General features: G+C 40.4%; 3 protein-coding genes across 4 annotated transcripts; all 3 read right to left on the bottom strand.

Annotated features, from left to right (window-relative positions):
* Positions 1-2,524: 2,524 nt before the first annotated feature.
* LOC135610403 (uncharacterized) lies at positions 2,525-7,073 on the bottom strand. Its single transcript, XM_065104874.1, has 6 exons — positions 6,805-7,073; positions 3,665-3,756; positions 3,508-3,586; positions 3,240-3,334; positions 3,053-3,148; positions 2,525-2,970 (listed from the first exon to the last, which is right to left on the bottom strand). Exons 1-6 carry the CDS (start codon positions 6,983-6,985, stop codon positions 2,881-2,883), a joined length of 633 nt encoding a protein of 210 aa, XP_064960946.1. The 5' UTR covers positions 6,986-7,073; the 3' UTR covers positions 2,525-2,880.
* Positions 7,074-7,921: 848 nt separating this feature from the next.
* LOC103976658 (uncharacterized) lies at positions 7,922-10,160 on the bottom strand. The gene is made up of 2 exons (XM_009391948.3): positions 8,289-10,160; positions 7,922-8,199 (listed from the first exon to the last, which is right to left on the bottom strand). Exon 1 carries the CDS (start codon positions 10,059-10,061, stop codon positions 8,304-8,306), a length of 1,758 nt encoding a protein of 585 aa, XP_009390223.1. The 5' UTR covers positions 10,062-10,160; the 3' UTR covers positions 7,922-8,199; positions 8,289-8,303.
* Positions 10,161-12,308: 2,148 nt separating this feature from the next.
* Positions 12,309-18,865, bottom strand: LOC103976668 (protein RMD5 homolog). 2 transcript variants are annotated; one of them, XM_009391961.3, is made up of 3 exons: positions 18,711-18,865; positions 15,676-15,759; positions 12,309-13,738 (listed from the first exon to the last, which is right to left on the bottom strand). In XM_009391961.3, the coding sequence occupies exon 3, from the start codon at positions 13,701-13,703 to the stop codon at positions 12,546-12,548; it is 1,158 nt and encodes a 385-aa protein (XP_009390236.1). In that variant the 5' UTR covers positions 13,704-13,738; positions 15,676-15,759; positions 18,711-18,865; the 3' UTR covers positions 12,309-12,545. The 2 variants fall into 2 exon arrangements, with proteins under 2 accessions (XP_009390236.1, XP_009390243.1); XM_009391968.3 differs by lacking the exon at positions 18,711-18,865 and adding an exon at positions 18,543-18,698.
* Between the last annotated feature and the right edge of the window lie 355 nt (positions 18,866-19,220).

Raw genomic sequence — 19,220 nt, 5'->3', positions numbered from 1 at the left:
CACTAGCTGATTACCAATTCTTCAATTCACTAGTGATGGACTAGCTAATGGTCCTGTACCCAGTATTAATTAGAAACCAGAAATTTGTTGAGAGATGGTACCTGTACCACCTCAGAGTTCATGATCAATTCTCTCTATCTCTCTCTCTCTCTTGCATGATTAGGTTGTGTGGGATCTGGTGACTGCTACAAAATACTTTAAAGTTGTATAGCCATTGGGCAGCTGGCTAAAATGGTGTAATTAAAAATAGGTGGGAGGAGTTCAAACAAATGGCAGGTGGTAAGGGCATGAATTGGGAACCAAAGAGGGCAAATTGTTGACCAAATGAATAGTTATAATATTCTTGAAATGAAACAATGCATCAGATGGTCTCCTCTCCTATAAGAGGCATGGAGACATTGCTGAGATTTTATAGCTCAAACTAACTACAACACACTTTGGCCATTATTGCTTGGATCTGAAAGAGCCTAAACTTTTAAAACAAAGAAAACTTCAGGAAAAAAAAAACTTCGAATTTATGTAAATCTCCTGCTTGCTGAGTTGCTCAACTTCCCTGTCATATATGCATAAAATGTCCTCATGTCACAGAATAGAACCATCATGAATCCAAGCTTTTGAGACTCATGGACACCCAACATGGCATCAAAGTATATGCCTCTTTACATAGTAGTTTATTCATCTATAAATACTCTGGGATGAGGTTAACATATCAAGTCAGTTCCAATTTGCATCTGATAAGGGATGTAAAAGTTTTAGTGTCAGATAGGCCCTTCTAGAGAAACCTTCAAACTTTTGGGAAAAAAAGTCATCCAATCAAAATCTTATCTAGTCCAATGTAGGACTAATCAAGGTATCACATGAAAGAAACCACCCAACAAACATCCAAAGACTTACTAGTCTTGGCTTCAACTAGGGGATGAGATGGAGGGAGGATACAAGAGTGATGTCACTTCATTTCTCACTCCAAGCCAAGCAGCTCTGGGAATTGGGCACTCACTACTTATCTTGATGGGGAGGTAATGCCCTTCATTGATCTTCCTTTCCAGAGAGCCACAAAAACAACATGCACAAGAACCCTTTCATTTTTGTGGTACATACAGAAGAGATATGTAGGAGTATGAGGGAGAAGACTGGAGGTCAGGAGTGGCAGGTGGGAGTTGTGGTGGTTGCTTTGGCTGTTTGATTACAACTAGGAAGTTGGAACTAATGCATGTTGGTGCAGGTGATGTTACAAAGGAGGCAAGTGGCCTCCCAATCTCTCCTATTGACAGTGACACTCCTGCCTCTTCCCACCCTTGAGTCAAATTCCCACTTCACTTGATCCAACTCCCACCTTCCTCAAGTCAGAAATTGTAACATAAGACTGATTTGTCCTTCACTATCTACTCATAATCATTTGTCCCAAATCTACAGACATTTAAAGTGCTCCAAAGCAACATAGGAGATGTATATTCCAGAACAGTTACAACTTCTTGGTGTCTTCTTTCTTTTTAACCTTTCTAATGATTATGGATGATTCAACTTAGGTGTCTTCTTGACCACCTAAGCTGATTATGATATGACTAGGATAAGTATAGAGATGAAGATGAAACTAATATAGATACCTTTGTCCCTTTAACATGACAGAGGTTCATGTTTCCTGATTTTTTTTATTCTTTCACATCCTAATCGTTTTCTCCCAACTACTTGATAATTTTAACTTGTCAACCATCCATCTTAATGGGAATTCCACAATTACCTAATTCAAACTTTCACAAAATGTAGAAAATGCATATCTTGTTTTGAGTGAAAATCTTTACAGGAGAAAAAGGGGCAAAATCTGGATGCAAATTCTACAGAACTATCCATCCTACTTCCTGTCTTAGTCACAACTGTTCATCTAGTTTGGTCTAACCAATTTTTTATACCTATTTTTATTTAGTAAAGATACTTATTTACAAATAAAAAGGAAAGTGGAATGGACAGTTTTTAAGGATCCCTTACATGACTTTCCTTGCAAAGGCAAGTCTGTAAAATTAGCAACTGCAAAGTTCTCATGACAACATGCAAATAATGACTGAAATTTTGTTGCAAAAAATTGATCTCAAGAATAATTATAAAAAAAAGAAACGTATAGTTAATTGTAGGAAATGAAATATTATCTGAATAAGGTATACTGTCTCAAATAAGGCTACAGCCTTTATGTAAAAGAAAAGGTTCAGCTATTTGCAGCTTCACAAACAATCAGAAAGCACAAGTCATGTTACCTAAAGATTTCTGGTCACTCGGCTCACTGTGTCACTGGGCTTACCAATTCAATTTCTCGCAACAGCAAGATTAGACCCTGAGAGAGAGAGGCATGATACAAGCAAAATGAACTGATTGCAAAGCTGCAAATGTTTTAAATGCCAAAATAATGGAGCCAATATGGAACCAGCACCAGCATAATTTCATGCTTGATGAGAACCTAGTGACCAAGGAGACGACGCTTTATAACAGGCTCCCCCTACTCCATAGGACAAATTTCTCTAACAAATTTGACAGGTTGAAGACAATTTTTCTTCACTCATATAATGATTGTGTTGATCAAAAATTCAAATCATATATAAACAACAACTTTGAGCAAGAATATTTGTACTATGACATAGTAAATGAAGTCCTATTATCCCAACATGTCTACCTTCGATTCAACAGATAAAAATTGCAAATTAGCAGACTATAGAAGTGCTTAATTAAAAGCAGTATTATACCGAAACCTTAAGCATATAAGGGAAACCAGTTGATGCTTCTTCCTTGGGCAATCCTACAAACCCTTGATAAAGAACCTCAATTCATTGCTATCAGTGTTACTTTCTCATCATAGAAGGGGATCACCAGGGCTGGCCTCAGGATCCCCTAAACTTACTGGCATGACACCTCATCTGCAGAAGCTGTTGCTGCAATTAAAATGCTCCGGACCTCTGTCTCTTGATCTGCAAGTTCTGCTGGGATCTACAGTGATAATCAGTTAGTAAGCTACAGATACGTGATGCTCATAAAAAATATGCAAGTGACATGTCGCATAGTGTAGTACCTTCCCATAAATGTTTGTCTTCTTAGGAGAGGCCCCAGCAGCAAGCAACAACTTTACAACATCGAGATGTTCTCCTCTAGCAGCATGATGCAGAGGCTGTATACAGAATAATAATGCAGCTACCAGGTTGGCGTATATTAAAAAAATAAATTGATAAAAATCTGCGTTTTGGTTGAGGAAAATTTACAGTATCGCCTTCAATATCAGTAGCACTTAGCAGTTGCATCACAAAATCTGGGCTACCCGCAGAGTTCAGCATGCATTGAACAATTTCAGTGAACCCTGCATATATCATCCATGTAAAGGCAAAAGACTAAAAATATGCATTTGATTGGTAGGTTTTAGTATTTCTTCCTTTGATGGACACATGAGGTTGGATCACAAGGCACCAAAGGTGAAACTGTATTTTTGAGTAGCTGAAACAGGAGCAAACACTAGGAACAGTTGACACCTACCTCCAGCACAAGCATCATGAAGAGGAATGGCCCCTTCTTCATCCTTGGACTCCAAGCTAGCTCCTCGCTCCAGTAGTAGCTAAGAAAAGAGCATGTCATGTTGTTCCTATTTAAGCAGTAAGAGTGGGATAAGACAATAAGATGTTAGATAGCCAACCTGAACACATGGAAAATAGCCATAAAGACAAGACAAGTGGAGGACAGTATCACCATCTTCCACTGGTTCATCAATGCTGCCAGTATGATTATCTGTATTTCAACATAAGCAAGAATACTACATATATTAAAAGAAGAGGAAATATAGAAAAGGATGAGTCCAAACAAGTGATAACCAGCTGTCTTAAACTCAAAGGTCAGAAAAATTTGGAAGTGTAAAAACAGTAAAGAAAGCAAATAGCAATTCACATCATCTGAGAAACTTTGAAAGATTGAGTACAGATAAATATTCAAGAGTTCAATACCAAATATGTTGTGATTACAATCATATTAATTGAGATAATAATGACAATACTACACTTGCATTGATATTTATTTAGTTAAATCATTTTTGCAAGATATAACAATTTTTTATAACAAAGGTATATATCAATTGTATCTTATAAGAGTCAAGGAAAATCAGAATATATACCATAAAAAACAACACAATTCTTATGACTTTTTATGTACTAGCTACATAAATAATGACAGTCTAACCTTCCTTGTCGAAATTTCATCTAGGTTATCACATGCATTTCAGGATAGGTATATTGCCTAGGGCCACCCAGTCTCTTTGACAACTATAGAACTGGCAAGAAGCCTAATAGCTAAAGCTCATAAATAATCGTAGGTAATATAGAAGGCACACGACAATATTTGACAAATCTACTCAAAATAATAAAAATTTTATCACGGTAAAGAAGATCAATAATCATATTGTGTTTGTCTAAAAGATATTTGAACCAGTAGATAGAAGATTGAACAAATCCCACGAAACGAACATTAACATGGCAACTGAAATCACTATAGAACAAGGATTGAAATTTTGTATCGTACCAGAATTTCAATATTTGCTCGGTACGGTATGATACTGTATACCAAGCGATATATTTTGGTATACCGCTCAGTATATATATATATATATATATATTTTGTGACATTACAGTAAAAAAAGAAAAGTTTGCGACGTCGCTGAGGCGATGTTGCAGGAAAAAAAAAAATTGTGACGTTGCCTCACATCTCTTCTCGGGCGACGTTGCCAAGGCGACGTCATAGGAAAAACAAAAATTTGTTGAGGCGTCAGCTCTCTTCACCCCGCGACACCGATACTCTTCTCCCCGCACGCGGGTGAGAAGTCACCGCAGACGACGAGAGTGGTGCCGATCTCAGGTTCTCCTTTTTGGTTTTTTTTTTCCTATTTCTTTCTTCCCCTTCTGCCTCTTCTTTCACCTTCTCCCTCTTTCTTCTCCCTCAGACTCCCTCTTTCTTCCCCCTCGGTCATCGTCGACGATAATTGATGGTACCGCTTGGTAGTAGATGGTTCGTGTACCGATCTACTGATGAACCGGTACATACCGCCCGATACAGGCGGTATCATTCGGTATTGCAAACCTTGCTACAGAAAATCCCTTCTATCATGTCATTACCAACACAAATAGGATCTTACACACCAGTTTAACTTATCTAGGGTCGATGCCACATTATTTGTATTTGATCATTTGATGGTCTAAGGAAATTTTAGCAACACTATCTCTACACAAAATATATTAATGGCCCTAGGTATTAAACTAGGACCCAAACATTTCATCATTTTGTTTATAAGAGCAATATTACAAGTAAAATTTCACACTAGTTATGCATGCTAGAAAGAAAATCGCCCTTATTAACTAGCCAAAACACAAAGATGACATGTTGCTGGATGCCCCAACAACATCCTCCATTGAAGTGGAAGACAGCTTAATTATTACAAGCAAATACCTCCCACCTAATCCCATCAACCAACCCCCTTTTTTCCTCCCAGTTAAATCCCTATTCTGACCGCCAAACTGCAGATAGATTGCATCGATGATGCCAACTCATTAAACCATGGAAATAATTTTATGTATTTCACGGAATAGTTCTCTGAAATGGTGAGCTTGAGGACCAAGAAACAAAACACTAGCAGATCTATTCCTTAATATGCTGTCAGAGTGTCTTTTCTGCAATACAAACAAAGAATGTTTTATATCAGTAAATAAGCTTGTTTCTGGCAGAATTGAACAGGCTAAATGGTTCATGAACTCAGACATTCTAGTTTATACAAGCTTCATCAGCTAATACATGTCCATCCATTGTAGAAGAATATGAGTATGCAAACGTAAATTTTGAAACCCAAGCGACAGGGCATATACTGGCGACGCACACCCCTAGGCAGCGACCCACAGCCACATCATCACCGGGCGGCCTAGGTGGCAGACCGCGTCAGCACAACAGGCCGGATTCGGATCCCCGCAAGACCGTACAAAGCCACGCATGGTACGATGCCGTCCCGAAAAGCCTGGGACTATGCCGCAAGGTATGTGGCTGCCCCGAAAAGCCCAGGGCGGCGCCGCTCGGCGCCGATCCATGCGGGTCGGCCGACGCCCACATGGGAAGTATGGGTCGACCGCCCCAACGGTCGACAGACATTAATGGACCGAGTACGACCGGCTCCGCACACAGGTATAAAAACTCACCCCTGGTCAGCGCCAAGGGGGGAAGACTGGGAGATAAAAGCTAACTTAATCTTTGGAAGGGTCGGGTCGGGAAACTTCCCGATCCCGACCTACATGCAGGGATTCGACAAGCACACGATGAGGCACCAAACTCGAGAAGACCAACGCCCACCTCTGCTACCCGAGTGCCGGACCGAACGACCTTGCGTATCTGAAGTCGAGCCTTGCCGTGCTGACTCCCCAGCCATGGCATAAGAGACACTAACACTAAACTACCAATATGAGATTCCCCCCAAAAGTATTTTCAAATAGCATTCATAAATATGGTAGCATTTTCTACTGCCTATGAAATTGTTGATGTTTGGTTGCCCCCCCTAAAAATATCAACTTCTAATACTTAATTTTAGTGGACATACATATCATCTCACAGTTGTACATCTCCAAGTTGAGAAATCATAACTTCCAATGAGGGATATATAGGGAAGCCCTAAGCATTCTTCTTAATCGACTCAAACAGATTCTTTACATATTGTAAGTCGTAGTAAGTGTAAACAAAGAGGACGAAACCCGATAGAACACAAGTACGTGGCTTAGGATTCTTGAGAGAGAAAAGAGATGGGGTTCATACCGAGGGCTGAGCGGAGGGCGTCGACGTTTCCGCTCTCGGCGGCCTCGACGAGGGCGCGGAGGTGAGGCGGGACGTCGGAGTCAAGGTCGAGGTCGGCCAAGGCGTCGCCGTCGTCGAAGAGGACATCGTCCTCGTCATCCTCCTCATCCATCACACCGTTGCGCCTCCCGGGAACAGCCATCGACCTCGCTCGTTCGCTCTTCCTTCGCCCGCACAACCCTCTTCACTCGATCGAGGGACGTGACGACTTCGGCACAGCAGCGCTTCGCCCTCGGTGACATCTTAAATAGGCATCCGAAGCTAGGGCAAGTTTCTCATGGGGCGGCAATTCCTCGCCCCACATTGAACCGGGCGAGGACGTGACTCGGGTATTGATTGGCGGGTCGAATTCGAGTACAGGATATTAATGCGACTAACCCGAACTAATTTGAGTCCAAATCATTGTATAACAGGGTCGATCAGGTCATCCTTGATATGATTCGATCGGACCTCTTGATTTCAATATGAGATATGTTTTCCATTATTTAAAATAAGATAAAAGAAGCACCAATCAAAAGACATTTTGTTCCTTGATTTACTATTTTATTTTATTTTTTTCTCGTTTAGACATTACACGATAGATGTATTTAATATTTATCGGAATCTATTTCTATTTTTCGTAAAAGATATATAATGAATATAAAATTTTACTTTGATGATTTAAAACCATTAAGATTATCGATAAAATAATAATAATAATAAAAAGTATTTTTTTGAAAAATATAAGGTTTTAGAAATACTTTGATGTATACATGCGAGAATATTGGTTGTTGCATATTCTTATTTGTTCGCTAGTAATAAAAACATTTGTGGGATCCATAAAATAGAGAATGAATTGCTAAGTAGATAATAAAATTGTAAATTAGTCTTGTGGAATCAACTAATAGTTTGTTTTAAATATTAATTCATGTAACACTTGACTAAACGATAAATTAGTCGATTAATAAATTAGCAAACCTTTTTATGGTTTATCGATGCTATAAAATTAATAAAACATTCAACTAATAGTCTTAAGACAGTGAAATATTATTATTTGGAATTATTTACTTGACAATTAGTCAAACTTAAGAGCATCCTCTGGCAATATCATCTGAATTATAGCACAACAAAAAGTCAAAAGTCAGATGAGTCTTTTGGATGAACATGACAATAACAGCTGACTAGCTCTTGATAAGACTACAACAACAGTATCAAATAGCTCAAAGAAATCATAACCAGGCAGAGAAGGAAACAACCCGGAGGTCTTCTAAAGATTGAGGATCCTGCAAACTTGACTCACTTTGTAGAAATATGCCAAGGTGAAGATGAGAGATTGAAGCTCCATGATATAGATCTAATGGCCTCCCTATGATGATACTGACAATTAGAAACATTAATGAGTTCTAGATCAGTAATCTCATAACAATCAGGGAAGAAGACAACATTGAGGTTCAAAATGTTCTTACTGATGTAGCATAGCATCAAGAAGAAGCAGGGCAGGTATTGACACCATCCTTGCAGTCACTGGTTAGATCATTGAAGGTCTCAAGCTGCTTCTTCCCCCTCAAGAACACTTCGGTGTCGACCTCCACCCTCATATAGCCATCGAATTCCACGGGGATCCCTCCATTGAGCTCCTTGGTCTCCGTATACCACTCGCTCGTCTCATTCCACAAGTCTCTGAAGTCGTTGAGGAAATACGTCATATACTTGTCCTTCAAGGGATCAAAGAATGTGGTGTCGGGCTCATTGGTGGCGATGTACAGCCGCCTGCCGTTGTCGATCTTGTCGCCGAGCGTCGCGAGGAGCGCATCCGGTGAGGTGTCCCTCGCGAGGTTGGGCCACAGCTCGGGGTTCCTCGCCTTGTCCCCTCGCACGATGTGGACGGAGTCGAAGTCCCAGCTGAGTTGCGAGGATACGGCGGAGACGATCTCCATCAGCCGCCGGGACTTCCAGAGGAGGTGCCAGGGGCGCTGGATCACGGACTCGGTCTCCCCCTCGCAGACCCTGTACCAGTAGTTGTCGGGCTCCACGTCGCCGAACTTCCTCATGATCAGGGTGTCCTTGACGCCGGCGAGCTTCATGGGCGTGAGCTTGAAGTCGTTGACGAAGTGCAGGCTGAGCTTGTCCTTCTTCTCCCACTTCCCCCAGTCCGTCCAGAACTGGCGCTGGTCGATGACCGATGCCGAATCCTTCAGGTGCTCGAAATCGAAGTAGAACCTGAAGTCCTTCCCTTCCGCGTCCTGGCCCGTCCCGGTGTAGATCGAGGAGAGGCAAATGGTCAGATCCATGACAAGTGTTCGATTCAAGTACTGAGCTTCTCCGAGCGCACAGAGGAAGCTCCAAAGGTAGTGGTTCATGCTCTTGCATCGGTCGCCGCCACCGTCGTAGATGAGGTACTTGCCGGCGCTGAAGGTGGACTCCGACTCGATGACCGGGAGGGTGTCGTTCACGGCCTCTCCGACGACGGGCACAGCCTCCAGCTTCTCATCGGCCTTGTGTTCCTCGGCCGCCGAGGCATTCTTCTTCGGCTCGAAGACGACTTCCCCACCGCCGCCGCCTCCAGCCCCGTGCTTGGAGCGGCGGCGCTTGCGGGCGTTGACGCCGGAGTGGTAGTCGTCGATCTTGGAGACGAAGAGGGTGCAGTTTTCCGATCTGGCAAGGTGGAAGCGGCGGTAGTCCTTGTAGAAGGTGGGGCGCGTGGCGTCTCGGGGGCGGAAGCGCCAAGCCATGTCGCAGGCGCCCGCAGCGCCGGGGACGGAAGCCGGCTTGCCGAAGCGGTAGAAGTGGATGTCGGGAAAGGATTCGATGGCAGCGCGCATCAGCAGGTGGAAGAGCTCTCGGTCGGCGCAGTCAACGGGGGCGCCGGGGTCGCACACCTCGGCAATAGCGGCGGCGGCGGAGGTGGTGGAGTTGTCGATGTCAGAGAGTTCGATGAAGGGGGCGATCTCGGCGACGCGGTTATCGGCGGCGGAGGACGGGGAGGAGGAGTTCTGGAAGTCCTCGCCGGTGCGGAGGACGGAGACGTCCGCTAGGAAGGTGGCATTGGAGGTGGAGACGAGGAAGGACGTGAGCTTGGAGGAGGACGAAGAGGAGGAGGCGTGGAGGAGGGGGTCATCGGGCTGGTAGGTGGCGGCGATGATGGTGAAGACGAGGACGGCGGCGACGAAGAGTGCGAAGCCGCCGTTGCGGATGGGGTGATCCGGCCGGAGCTGGAGTCGCCGGCCTGCGCCCAGCATCGTCTCCTCCGAAGCCTGTTCTGATCACTACAGATCTGGATCTGCGTATGTACGCAGGCGTTGGCCTTTGAAGCTGCCGCTGCTGCTGTCTCGTGAGACCACCCACCGACAATTCAACTAAGCCCAGCTGTGACCCTCTAAAAGTTATAGATTTACACATCTACCCCTATAGATTATAATTAAAATAAGATATTTTGATTTTACCGATGATTTTTTATGTCTTTGATCAAAATATCCTTAATTAAATTATAAAAAGATGATGATCACTATGTTTGAGTTGTAAGACGAATTAGATGAGATTGATTCAACCAAATTTTAATTATTTATTTACTTATGTATTAATAGAATATAAAAAAATAAATAAATTGATTCATTTGAGATGAATTAAATTAGATCAATTCAACTGAACATTAACTATTCAATTGATTTAGGAAGATTACTATTTTTTTGTTTATAATACTTTATTAAGATCTTTAAATATTTTTAAATTATCTTTTTATAAATAGACATATGTCTTTATTTTATAATTTAATTTTAATAAAATCCTTTCACTTCTTATTTACAACATCTTTTCTTCCTTTTGTTCCCTTTCTTTTTTCTTCTTCCTTCTTAATAAAGAGAATATAATTTAATAAAAAATATATAATAAAATGGAATGAACTAAATATCAAAGAAGATGAGATAAAAAATAAATTTTGATATTTATTATAATAATTTCATATTTTTAAGGGCTCGACTCGACTCAACTTGATATGAAAGGATCCCACCCGAATCAATCTAACTTAAACTAAAATGAATTATGAATCCATCGGACTTGAAACAACATGATTCTAGCGGGTATTATTGAGATTTTTAAACAATGAGGCATCGCTCTATAAAACATTATTAGATAAAATTCATTACTAGGGATTTTTTTTATAAATTATCTATTAAAATAAATGTTAGCAAATACGCCATTTAACAACTCTACGAGGACAGATGCGTAAATCTAACAAATAATTACTAAAGAAATAAAGGTTGTCACCGTTATTGAGGAATCGATCAAGAATGATGGGAGTAGATCTATGCAACAAAAAGGGAAGACTAGTTGTAATGCAATCACATGTGATGATGTTACTACTTAACACAGTCAAATAAGAAGGAAGGAAAACTTAAGCTATATATATATATATATAGACGCGAGATGTAAATGACGGAATGGGACGAAAATAATGTAAGCAAAATAAGAAATCTCCGGTGAAGACATGGCTGCACCAAAGAACGATGACCATCGGCTCTTTAGCAATTTAAGAAAACCCAAAAATATGGGACTTCCCAAAAACTTGTTTCTTGTTATAGTAAATTAAAGTACTAATTATATATTACCTTACGTGATATTTATACTTAAAAAATTTATATTGAGATTTTTATAATTAAATAATCTAATTTATTTTAACATCGTCATTTGTATTGACGAAAAATACAATACATAATGTAGCACGAAAATGATGAGCAAAGAGATAATTTCAATATCACTTCCGTTTTCAACGCGTGAGATATTAAAATAATATTTTTATCGATAAAATTATTGAAAACGAAAAGAATGTTAAAATTATTTCTTTATCCATCATTTTCACATCAGTGCCTATTAACATAAAATTTTTAAGAATAAAAATCGTGATACTAATAAGGCCTAATTATAAAAAAAAATCTATAATTAATCCCGAATTAAATGCTCATGACATGCAAAATCGATGTGATCTCCGAATGCCTGTGGACAAGCGGCATTAGAACCCTAGCCATCATAAGAATCGGCACTAACGAGCTTAGCTCACCGTCGTTTCCTCTGATGCCTGCCATCGGGTAGGAGGACCACTGAACTGGCGTGGGCGCCTCGGAGCCTGAAAAAACCAATGGGTTCATGGGATTCTGCGTAGAGTTTCCGGAGGTCATTCTGTCCCCACAACTACCGGCCGGCTGTGGTGCTGTTGATCGTTGTTGCTGATTCTTGGGCAATGATTTGGGCCTCAGACTTTCAATCTCGGGCATCGTGGTCCCCAGACGTGGTCGGTTAACCTTCGCGACCTTGTCAGCGCCAAGTCTCGAATGTAAGCCTGCGATGTCAGCGTCCACGATGGTTATCGACATCGAGATCTCAGCATTAAAATTAGAGGAAGATGATAATAAAGTCTCGCCAATTTATTTTGCCATATCAATCAAGCAAACCGAGCAACTTAGACGTGTAAATCACAGAGGGAGACAAAGAAATCGATAAACATGAAGTTTTGCTTATGTACATCCATAACAATGAAAGTGATAATATCTCAGGTTCGAATGAACTACTGAACATCTCAATGAAATATCAGGAGATAGTGAGAACCAACGATATGGAAAGTCACAGCCATATTCATGGCTACAGTATCTCAGATACATCTCACAGCAGACTACCTGCTTGATGGAGTACCCAAGCTGCCACACAGCCACGATGATAAGCCTAACCAACAGCTAGAAGTGAAGTAGCTTACATTGAGCCACACTTGCCTCCAGCGGACAATAAGGACACTTAAAAGCCCGTGTACTGCTTTTGGAGAGCTTTGCTATTGATTGCTTGGAGAGCACATGCCCACAAGGCATGAGCATTGGAGGGTTCTCATCGCTTCCTTGCTCCCTGAGCACCGGGCAAACAAAGATCGAGTGAAACTGAAACTCCCTCCCTAGGTCGACAGGAACTGGGAGCTGCTTCATCGCCTGCCACTCCTGTTTCTTAGCAGCCATCACGCTCTCTAGCTTCAACAGCGTCGGCAGTCCTTGGACACCCGCAGCTATCGCCACACTAAGTGGGCTCTGAAAAGATTGACCCAGCAAGCTGCAGAACTGCTGCATGAACTCCTCAGCCAATCTCTCCCAGTGACTTGGGTACATGAAATCAGCATAAGGGGACTCGTGGAGCCTACCAGCCCATAATAGACAGGCAATTAGCTTTTGGATCTCGACCTTGTGCACCGAAGCAAATGGAGCCAAGTACGTCCTGGCATAATTGAGAGCCTCACTTCTACTGCCATTCTGTAGAATCTCCACAAATTGCAGTTGGTGAAGCTTCAGTTCAAGATCTGAACCATTCTGCAACAGCCGTTCACTCTGCTTGGAAGCCCAACTAAGAGCAGGTTCAAGATTCCTACACCTCATAGCCTCGAGTATGCTGTACATTTCCATGAAAGGAGATTTCAGGGCTGCAGCTTCTGGTTCATTTGCCTCACTTATAAAGCAGTCACCAAGATCGAACAGGCCCTGGCGATAGAAGTGGCTTGCAATAATCTGATTCACTATATGGACATCAAAGTCTACATTTCGATATGCTTTTGATATATCTGGATTGAAACACTTCTCAATGATTTTGACATATTTGCCAAGCCCAACATTCAGTTCCTTCTGAAGACTTTCCAGTTGTTTCATTGGGGCAATCTCATTAAGCTTGGTCTTCAGATCAACCAGTATGGATTTCTGGTCAGAACAGCCAGTAGCATTTTCAGTCATCTGCAACTTTGCCGTTGCCTGCTCGATCTCTCGTCTAACTTGGTCGATGAGTTCTTGAATTTTAGAAGAAGAGAGCTTCTGCTTCTTAGCAACACGGTCAAATGCATCTTGTATCATATCTAGGTCCATTTCTTCCACAGAAAATCAGCCCTCAGGTTCAGCACCTGCATCATATAAATCATAGGTGATGGAATGAAGTCACAGATCCCTCCGATGTGCATTTGACAATGCTGTTTTACCAACTAGCTTTTGGAGATAGGCACGACTGCAAATAAAGATAGTGCTTTATTTCTAGAGTAAGTGAGGCTTTCAGTCTTTGTCATGCGAGGAGTTCCCAAATCCCTCACCTAGTCCAAGCTATCAACCAAAGGATTTTTTTCTCAAACAAATACCACCAGTTTACTACACCTAGCCTTTTTAACCTTTCCAAAATCATGTTCTCTAATTCTGTCACCTAAAAGGTTTCTCCCATGTCTCACTAGTCAATAACAAAAGCAAGAAGGTAAAAAATTTCCAAATATAACAATAATGATCAGAAGTAGACTTTCCTACATAAGACTTTGATAAAACCTAATTACTTTGTCAGGCCAATTCATGCATTCCTAGGTAAATTTTGCAACAAGAAAGCTCCAGAAAAAGATCATAAAAAACTGGCAATTTTTTTATTATGAACTTGGATTGGGGAACAAGGTCTACATGCCTAGTTTATTTCAGAATAGTTTATAAACAGATGGTCCCATTACAAGGAGGGTTTACCATGTTGAAATTTGAAAGTATTGAAGAAGAAATTTTGTAGGGGATTTGAGTCAAAGAAAAGATCCATTCTATTCTTATAATGCTCTTGGGCGGTTAGAAAAACTTCAGTATATTCCATGTATTCATGACTAATATAAAGAACTGGGAAGCATTATCAACAAGTTTCTTGCCATCAGTTGAAGGTTTCCTTGACATGCACTTGATTATCTAATGATTTGAAGGATCGGTAGATTATTGGGGATTGTGAATACCAAATTGAACTGCACTTGTGCAATGAGGTTAAGGCATACTAGATCTCTCGCCTATATGCTAAGGCAAGGCAAGGGAAGGCCCAAATACCTTGATGAGTCAGAGACGAGGTGTCTTCAGGCTTCAACTATGCATCACCTAGAAAAGCCTGGGTCGAGACATCGGATGCCTTGCCTAGGTTGGCCTGTGCAACCCAAGCCTCTGACCAGGTCCAAACTCGATCACTCCCCCAGTTCCAATCTCCTCCTCGGGCACAACAAACATCCATGCTCCTCTCCTAATCTCTCCATTCTCTCTCCTTTTTCATTACTGTTCCCTCTTTTCTGCCTCTTCTCTCTCCCTCTATTTGCAGATGCTCCAACATTATTGTCTTCTCTTTTCACTACTATTCTCTTCTCTTTTTTCTTTTTCCTCTATCCTAAACCAACAATAGTCATCATTGTTGTCCTCCCCTCCCTCTTCTTCTTTCCTCTCTTCACTGCTGTCATCTCTCTTCCATCTTCTCTCTCTCTCTCTCTCTCTCCATGATTTAATAAATCAATGTAACAAGATCATTCACTGATGTCCATCTCTCTTCCATCTTCCATCTTCACTTGTCCACTAGTTGAATATCTAAAAGGAAACCCCGTTTTTCTTTTACTGTTTGTATGCAAGGACGTAAAACATAAGCATGCATGCTCGTTATAATAAAAAATACTAACAGACTGGGGATACAACTACAAGATTAGCTGTATTTATATAGAACAAAACTTAAATAGGCTTTACAATTTAAAAGTATTCTTATCAATTTTTTTATATAAAGGAATTAGCACATGATTAATTTGGATGTTTCTAAGAGAAAGTGAATGCAGTGATGCCCTATAATTACTCAAATGGATTCATCTAGTTGGACCATATCGTGTCATCGATATGGTCCAACTATATGTCGAGCATCTATAATTCATAATAAAATCAATCATCTTTCATGAATCCAAAAGTTCAAAATTTCTACAGTATATCATGTCCACAAATGCAGAAGGTACGTGAGGATTATACCTAAGTATTATCTAAAATCTGCTAGTTTAGTACACAGAGAAGAACAAACAAGAAGCCTTACCAACCAATAAAAGCCTTCTAATATCACCTGTAGCTGGTTTTAGAAATTACTTCTAGCAAATTCCCAGCTGAACCCAACGTCTCTCTGAAAAATAAAAGAAAAAACACAACTTAACATTCTTAGCTCAATAGAAGTCATCACCAATTTGAACCTCAAGAGGTCAGTAAATAAAAACATGTCAGATATTCCATACAGAACAAGATGTGTCAAACCAACAGTGTTGATTTAACATTCACATAAAAAGACTAAGTACTTTAACAAAATCAATATAACTAACAGGCAAGAATCTTAGGCAACATGATTATAATCAGGATGATATGCAGGAATGGTTTGTGGAACCATTGTGATCGCATAACAAACATGAATCAAGCAATAGATATATACAATCAACACCATTCAGGGGTACTGATGGCAAAATTCTGCAGGAGGATTGGATTGAATGTCATGCATACACCTACTCAAAGGTCAAAGTACTTCAGCAAATGACCTAACACATGATATTCCTCCAAGGTATGGTAAGTCCTTTGCTAAACAAGGCATCTCTTTGAAATAGATGACAAATGTCCAGCCAAACATTAAAGTTTTATCTCTCATTGACTGACTGATTCCGAGTTTATGCATGAGTACTAGTTCAACTGGATAATTAAGAAACTCAATCAACTGCATTTAGCCTTTAATCATCTTTAAAACATTTTACTGTATTAGAACTCCATAGAACCAAAAAGAAAATCTGATTAAGAACTTTCAAAGACTATAATTAGATCCAAATTGAACTGTTTGATTCTTTCGACCTGAGTAAATCTTCATAGTGCTGCCTTTTTGGCACTCCATATTAGTTACAAGATGACTCAAGATAGTGGCACTTCTACAGACTGAACCCTGTGAGGTGAAATTTCCAAATTTTATTTCAGCAAGCACTGTTTGCAAATGCTTAATTTGTGGGCCTTTAGCTCTCATGTAAGTGAGACTGTGCCAATGAAATGGAAGGTGCAACCAGTCAAAAGCATGATGAAGATTGGCACAAAAAAAGAACAGATCTGCTCTGATAATCAGGCTATTAATGGAATGATATTTCCAACTTATTGCAGTTCTAATAAATTCAGCATTCTAATTTATCTTTAACAAACATCTCAAATCCTCGACATTCCTATACATGCCTAATAATGTGTCTATAAAGAGGTCTATTATTTTTATTTATTTAAAAAGTGGTGTAAATGTTCTGATAAAAGTTTAATGTTCCAATAAAATGTTAATGATCCAAGAGCTGCCTTAAACTATATCATGTAACTTTCACGAACTTTTAGGATTTTGGGATATATAACAAGAAACATTAGCACTGTCCCAGGTTTATGAAATTCTTGTGCATCTTATAGAGCAACTAACCTGAGGTCCAAATCTTGTATCCTTCTCCATAGTTCAAACTTGTCTTTTCATTAAATTAAAGAAATAAAACATCACCAACCTCGAATCCCTGCCTCTTGGCCACCCACCAGTAGATAAACCCACAACGGTGGCCCACTACTTGTCAGCCATAAAGTGAGAAGGAGGAAATTACCAACAGCTAGGGGTGTGTCACTGCACAAGGGATTAAGAATAATCCAACTTTCATAAACAGCAGGAAACGCCTAAAACTTCAATTTTATTTCCTTAAAAATTGAGTTCTGCTGTTTTTCTTTTTTAATTTTAAACCACCCAAAAAACTTAAGGAACAAAGCCAAGTATTCCTCGCTCTTTTTCTTCCTTTTCCTCACATAAAGAAGGAGAAGATACCAGATGAGTCCTTGCAAATCCAATATTGGGTGTATTGCAAGAAACATTAAGATAAGATAAGATTTAGGAAATTCACCTAATACGCCAACACCATGAATCTTAAGATGTCCAGAATAATAAAAAGCATTTCTCCATGCTTATAGGCTTGGATTTCAAATTTCTCAAATCAAGTGAAACTAAACTAATACAGACACTATAATTGTTGAGGATGATGAATAATCTAGAATATCCAGTAGCTTCCTGAATCATACAACACACAAACAAACAACCAAATATGAAACATTAATCCAGTACAATACCACGAAAACCAAACTAAATAATGCTCCAAAAATAATTAGCTTTTGTGTTTAAACCCCATGATTTTACAAATAACAAATATCCCAAATAAGTAAAATGAATCTTCTCAGGAAATAACATTTTTAGTGCATGTCATTTTCACCTATTTCAATACTTTACAGAACATTTTGTGTTTAGATTTTATGAGAAGGCACTTCTCCATACTCTGTAATTGAACAGAAATATAGCCTCTGAATGGAATATACAGTGTGCAGCATACCACCAATTAACCAAATAAGCCTATCAGTAATAAAGCTAACCGGTTCCTTCTTTTGTTAATTTGTCGTCGTCGTTAATTGGTACTTCTGATTCAATAGGACTGGGCTTGTATGTGTGAAAAATTTTCTGGTAAAATAACTTATCGGTATTGTAAACTCCTAACATAATAATCAACATAACTTCTGGATATAATATAGATGTCGTCAATTTCCACAGATCCACCAGTAAGAACAGAATTTTTAACTTGCTCAGGGTTCCATAAAATTACTTCTCAGACCTATAAAAACTAGCACCACAATATCTTGAGCGAAAACTATTCTCCAAACATCATGAATCATGGAAGCAACCTAATAACTGCCGAGATACAAAGGGAGGCACACCCGATATCGGCACAGCAAGAAAAATTTTCCCCTAACAAACAACACAATGCAAACACTACCGAAGGGTTTGAACCAAGAAAGCAAACAGAATCAAGAAAACATAAGATGGCACCCAAATCCAAAAGGAAAACAGAAGGAAGAAGTAATTAAAGGGAGGAAGACATTTTTGACGGATCTTCCTGTATTCTTGATGGATCAAGCATCAAGAGATGGATAGCGATACTATTTGTCGATCCGACATCAAGAATCAGTTCATAATCACAACAGATGGATTAAAGAAAAGATTGCGAAGAAAGCCCGGACGAAGATCGTCGGGGAGAGAGAATTTACCCTTCGACGAAGGCGAGGGGCAGGGAGGCGGTGGAGATAGGAGGAGCCCGGAGAGAAGGGCGACGATGAGAGGGCATAATGGGGAAAATGGGATGTTGCGTGAGCCGATGGGTATTCTTTTAGGGACGAGAACGAGTGCCGCTAATTAATGGAGAAATACACAAGAAAATTATCATACAACGTGACCCACCCAGCAAGGGTTTGACAAATGTCATCATCATGTGAATTATATGTAGGTGGGTCCCGCTTTTCCTACCCACTCGGTGACGCGCCAGCGGCGGAGGGGTAGAAAGTGTTGGGACCAGAAGGCAACTGATCAACATGGTTCAAAGTAATACGCTGTTTGTCTTGCGTTGCTACCCCCTCCCCTACCTATCCTGTAATTGGAGATAGAGGTAGACCCACATGTTGTTCCGGGATAGGCTCCCAATTGCAAGGCAGGTGTGTCAGTCGAGTAGATAACGTGGAGAGAAAGACTGGATCTGGTTGCCCTGCGCTGAGTACCCACTC

Source organism: Musa acuminata, chromosome BXJ2-4 (assembly GCF_036884655.1).
Source record: "Musa acuminata AAA Group cultivar baxijiao chromosome BXJ2-4, Cavendish_Baxijiao_AAA, whole genome shotgun sequence".
NCBI classification, from domain to species: domain Eukaryota; kingdom Viridiplantae; phylum Streptophyta; class Magnoliopsida; order Zingiberales; family Musaceae; genus Musa; species Musa acuminata.
The sequence above is the reverse complement of the archived record's forward strand: the minus strand, read 5'-3'. Positions and strand labels throughout refer to the sequence as shown.

Excerpts from the sequence above, each read along its gene's own strand:
- LOC135610403 (XM_065104874.1), bottom strand. The coding sequence starts at position 6,985 with ATGGCTGTTCCCGGGAGGCGCAACGGTGTGATGGATGAGGAGGATGAC. Across the intron at positions 3,587-3,664 it reads GCTATTTTCCATGTGTTCAG|CTACTACTGGAGCGAGGAGC; the intron begins GTTGGCTATCTA and ends CTCTTTTCTTAG. Across the intron at positions 3,149-3,239 it reads CTGATATTGAAGGCGATACT|CCTCTGCATCATGCTGCTAG; the intron begins GTAAATTTTCCT and ends TTCTGTATACAG.
- LOC103976658 (XM_009391948.3), bottom strand. The coding sequence starts at position 10,061 with ATGCTGGGCGCAGGCCGGCGACTCCAGCTCCGGCCGGATCACCCCATC.
- LOC103976668 (XM_009391961.3), bottom strand. The coding sequence starts at position 13,703 with ATGGACCTAGATATGATACAAGATGCATTTGACCGTGTTGCTAAGAAG.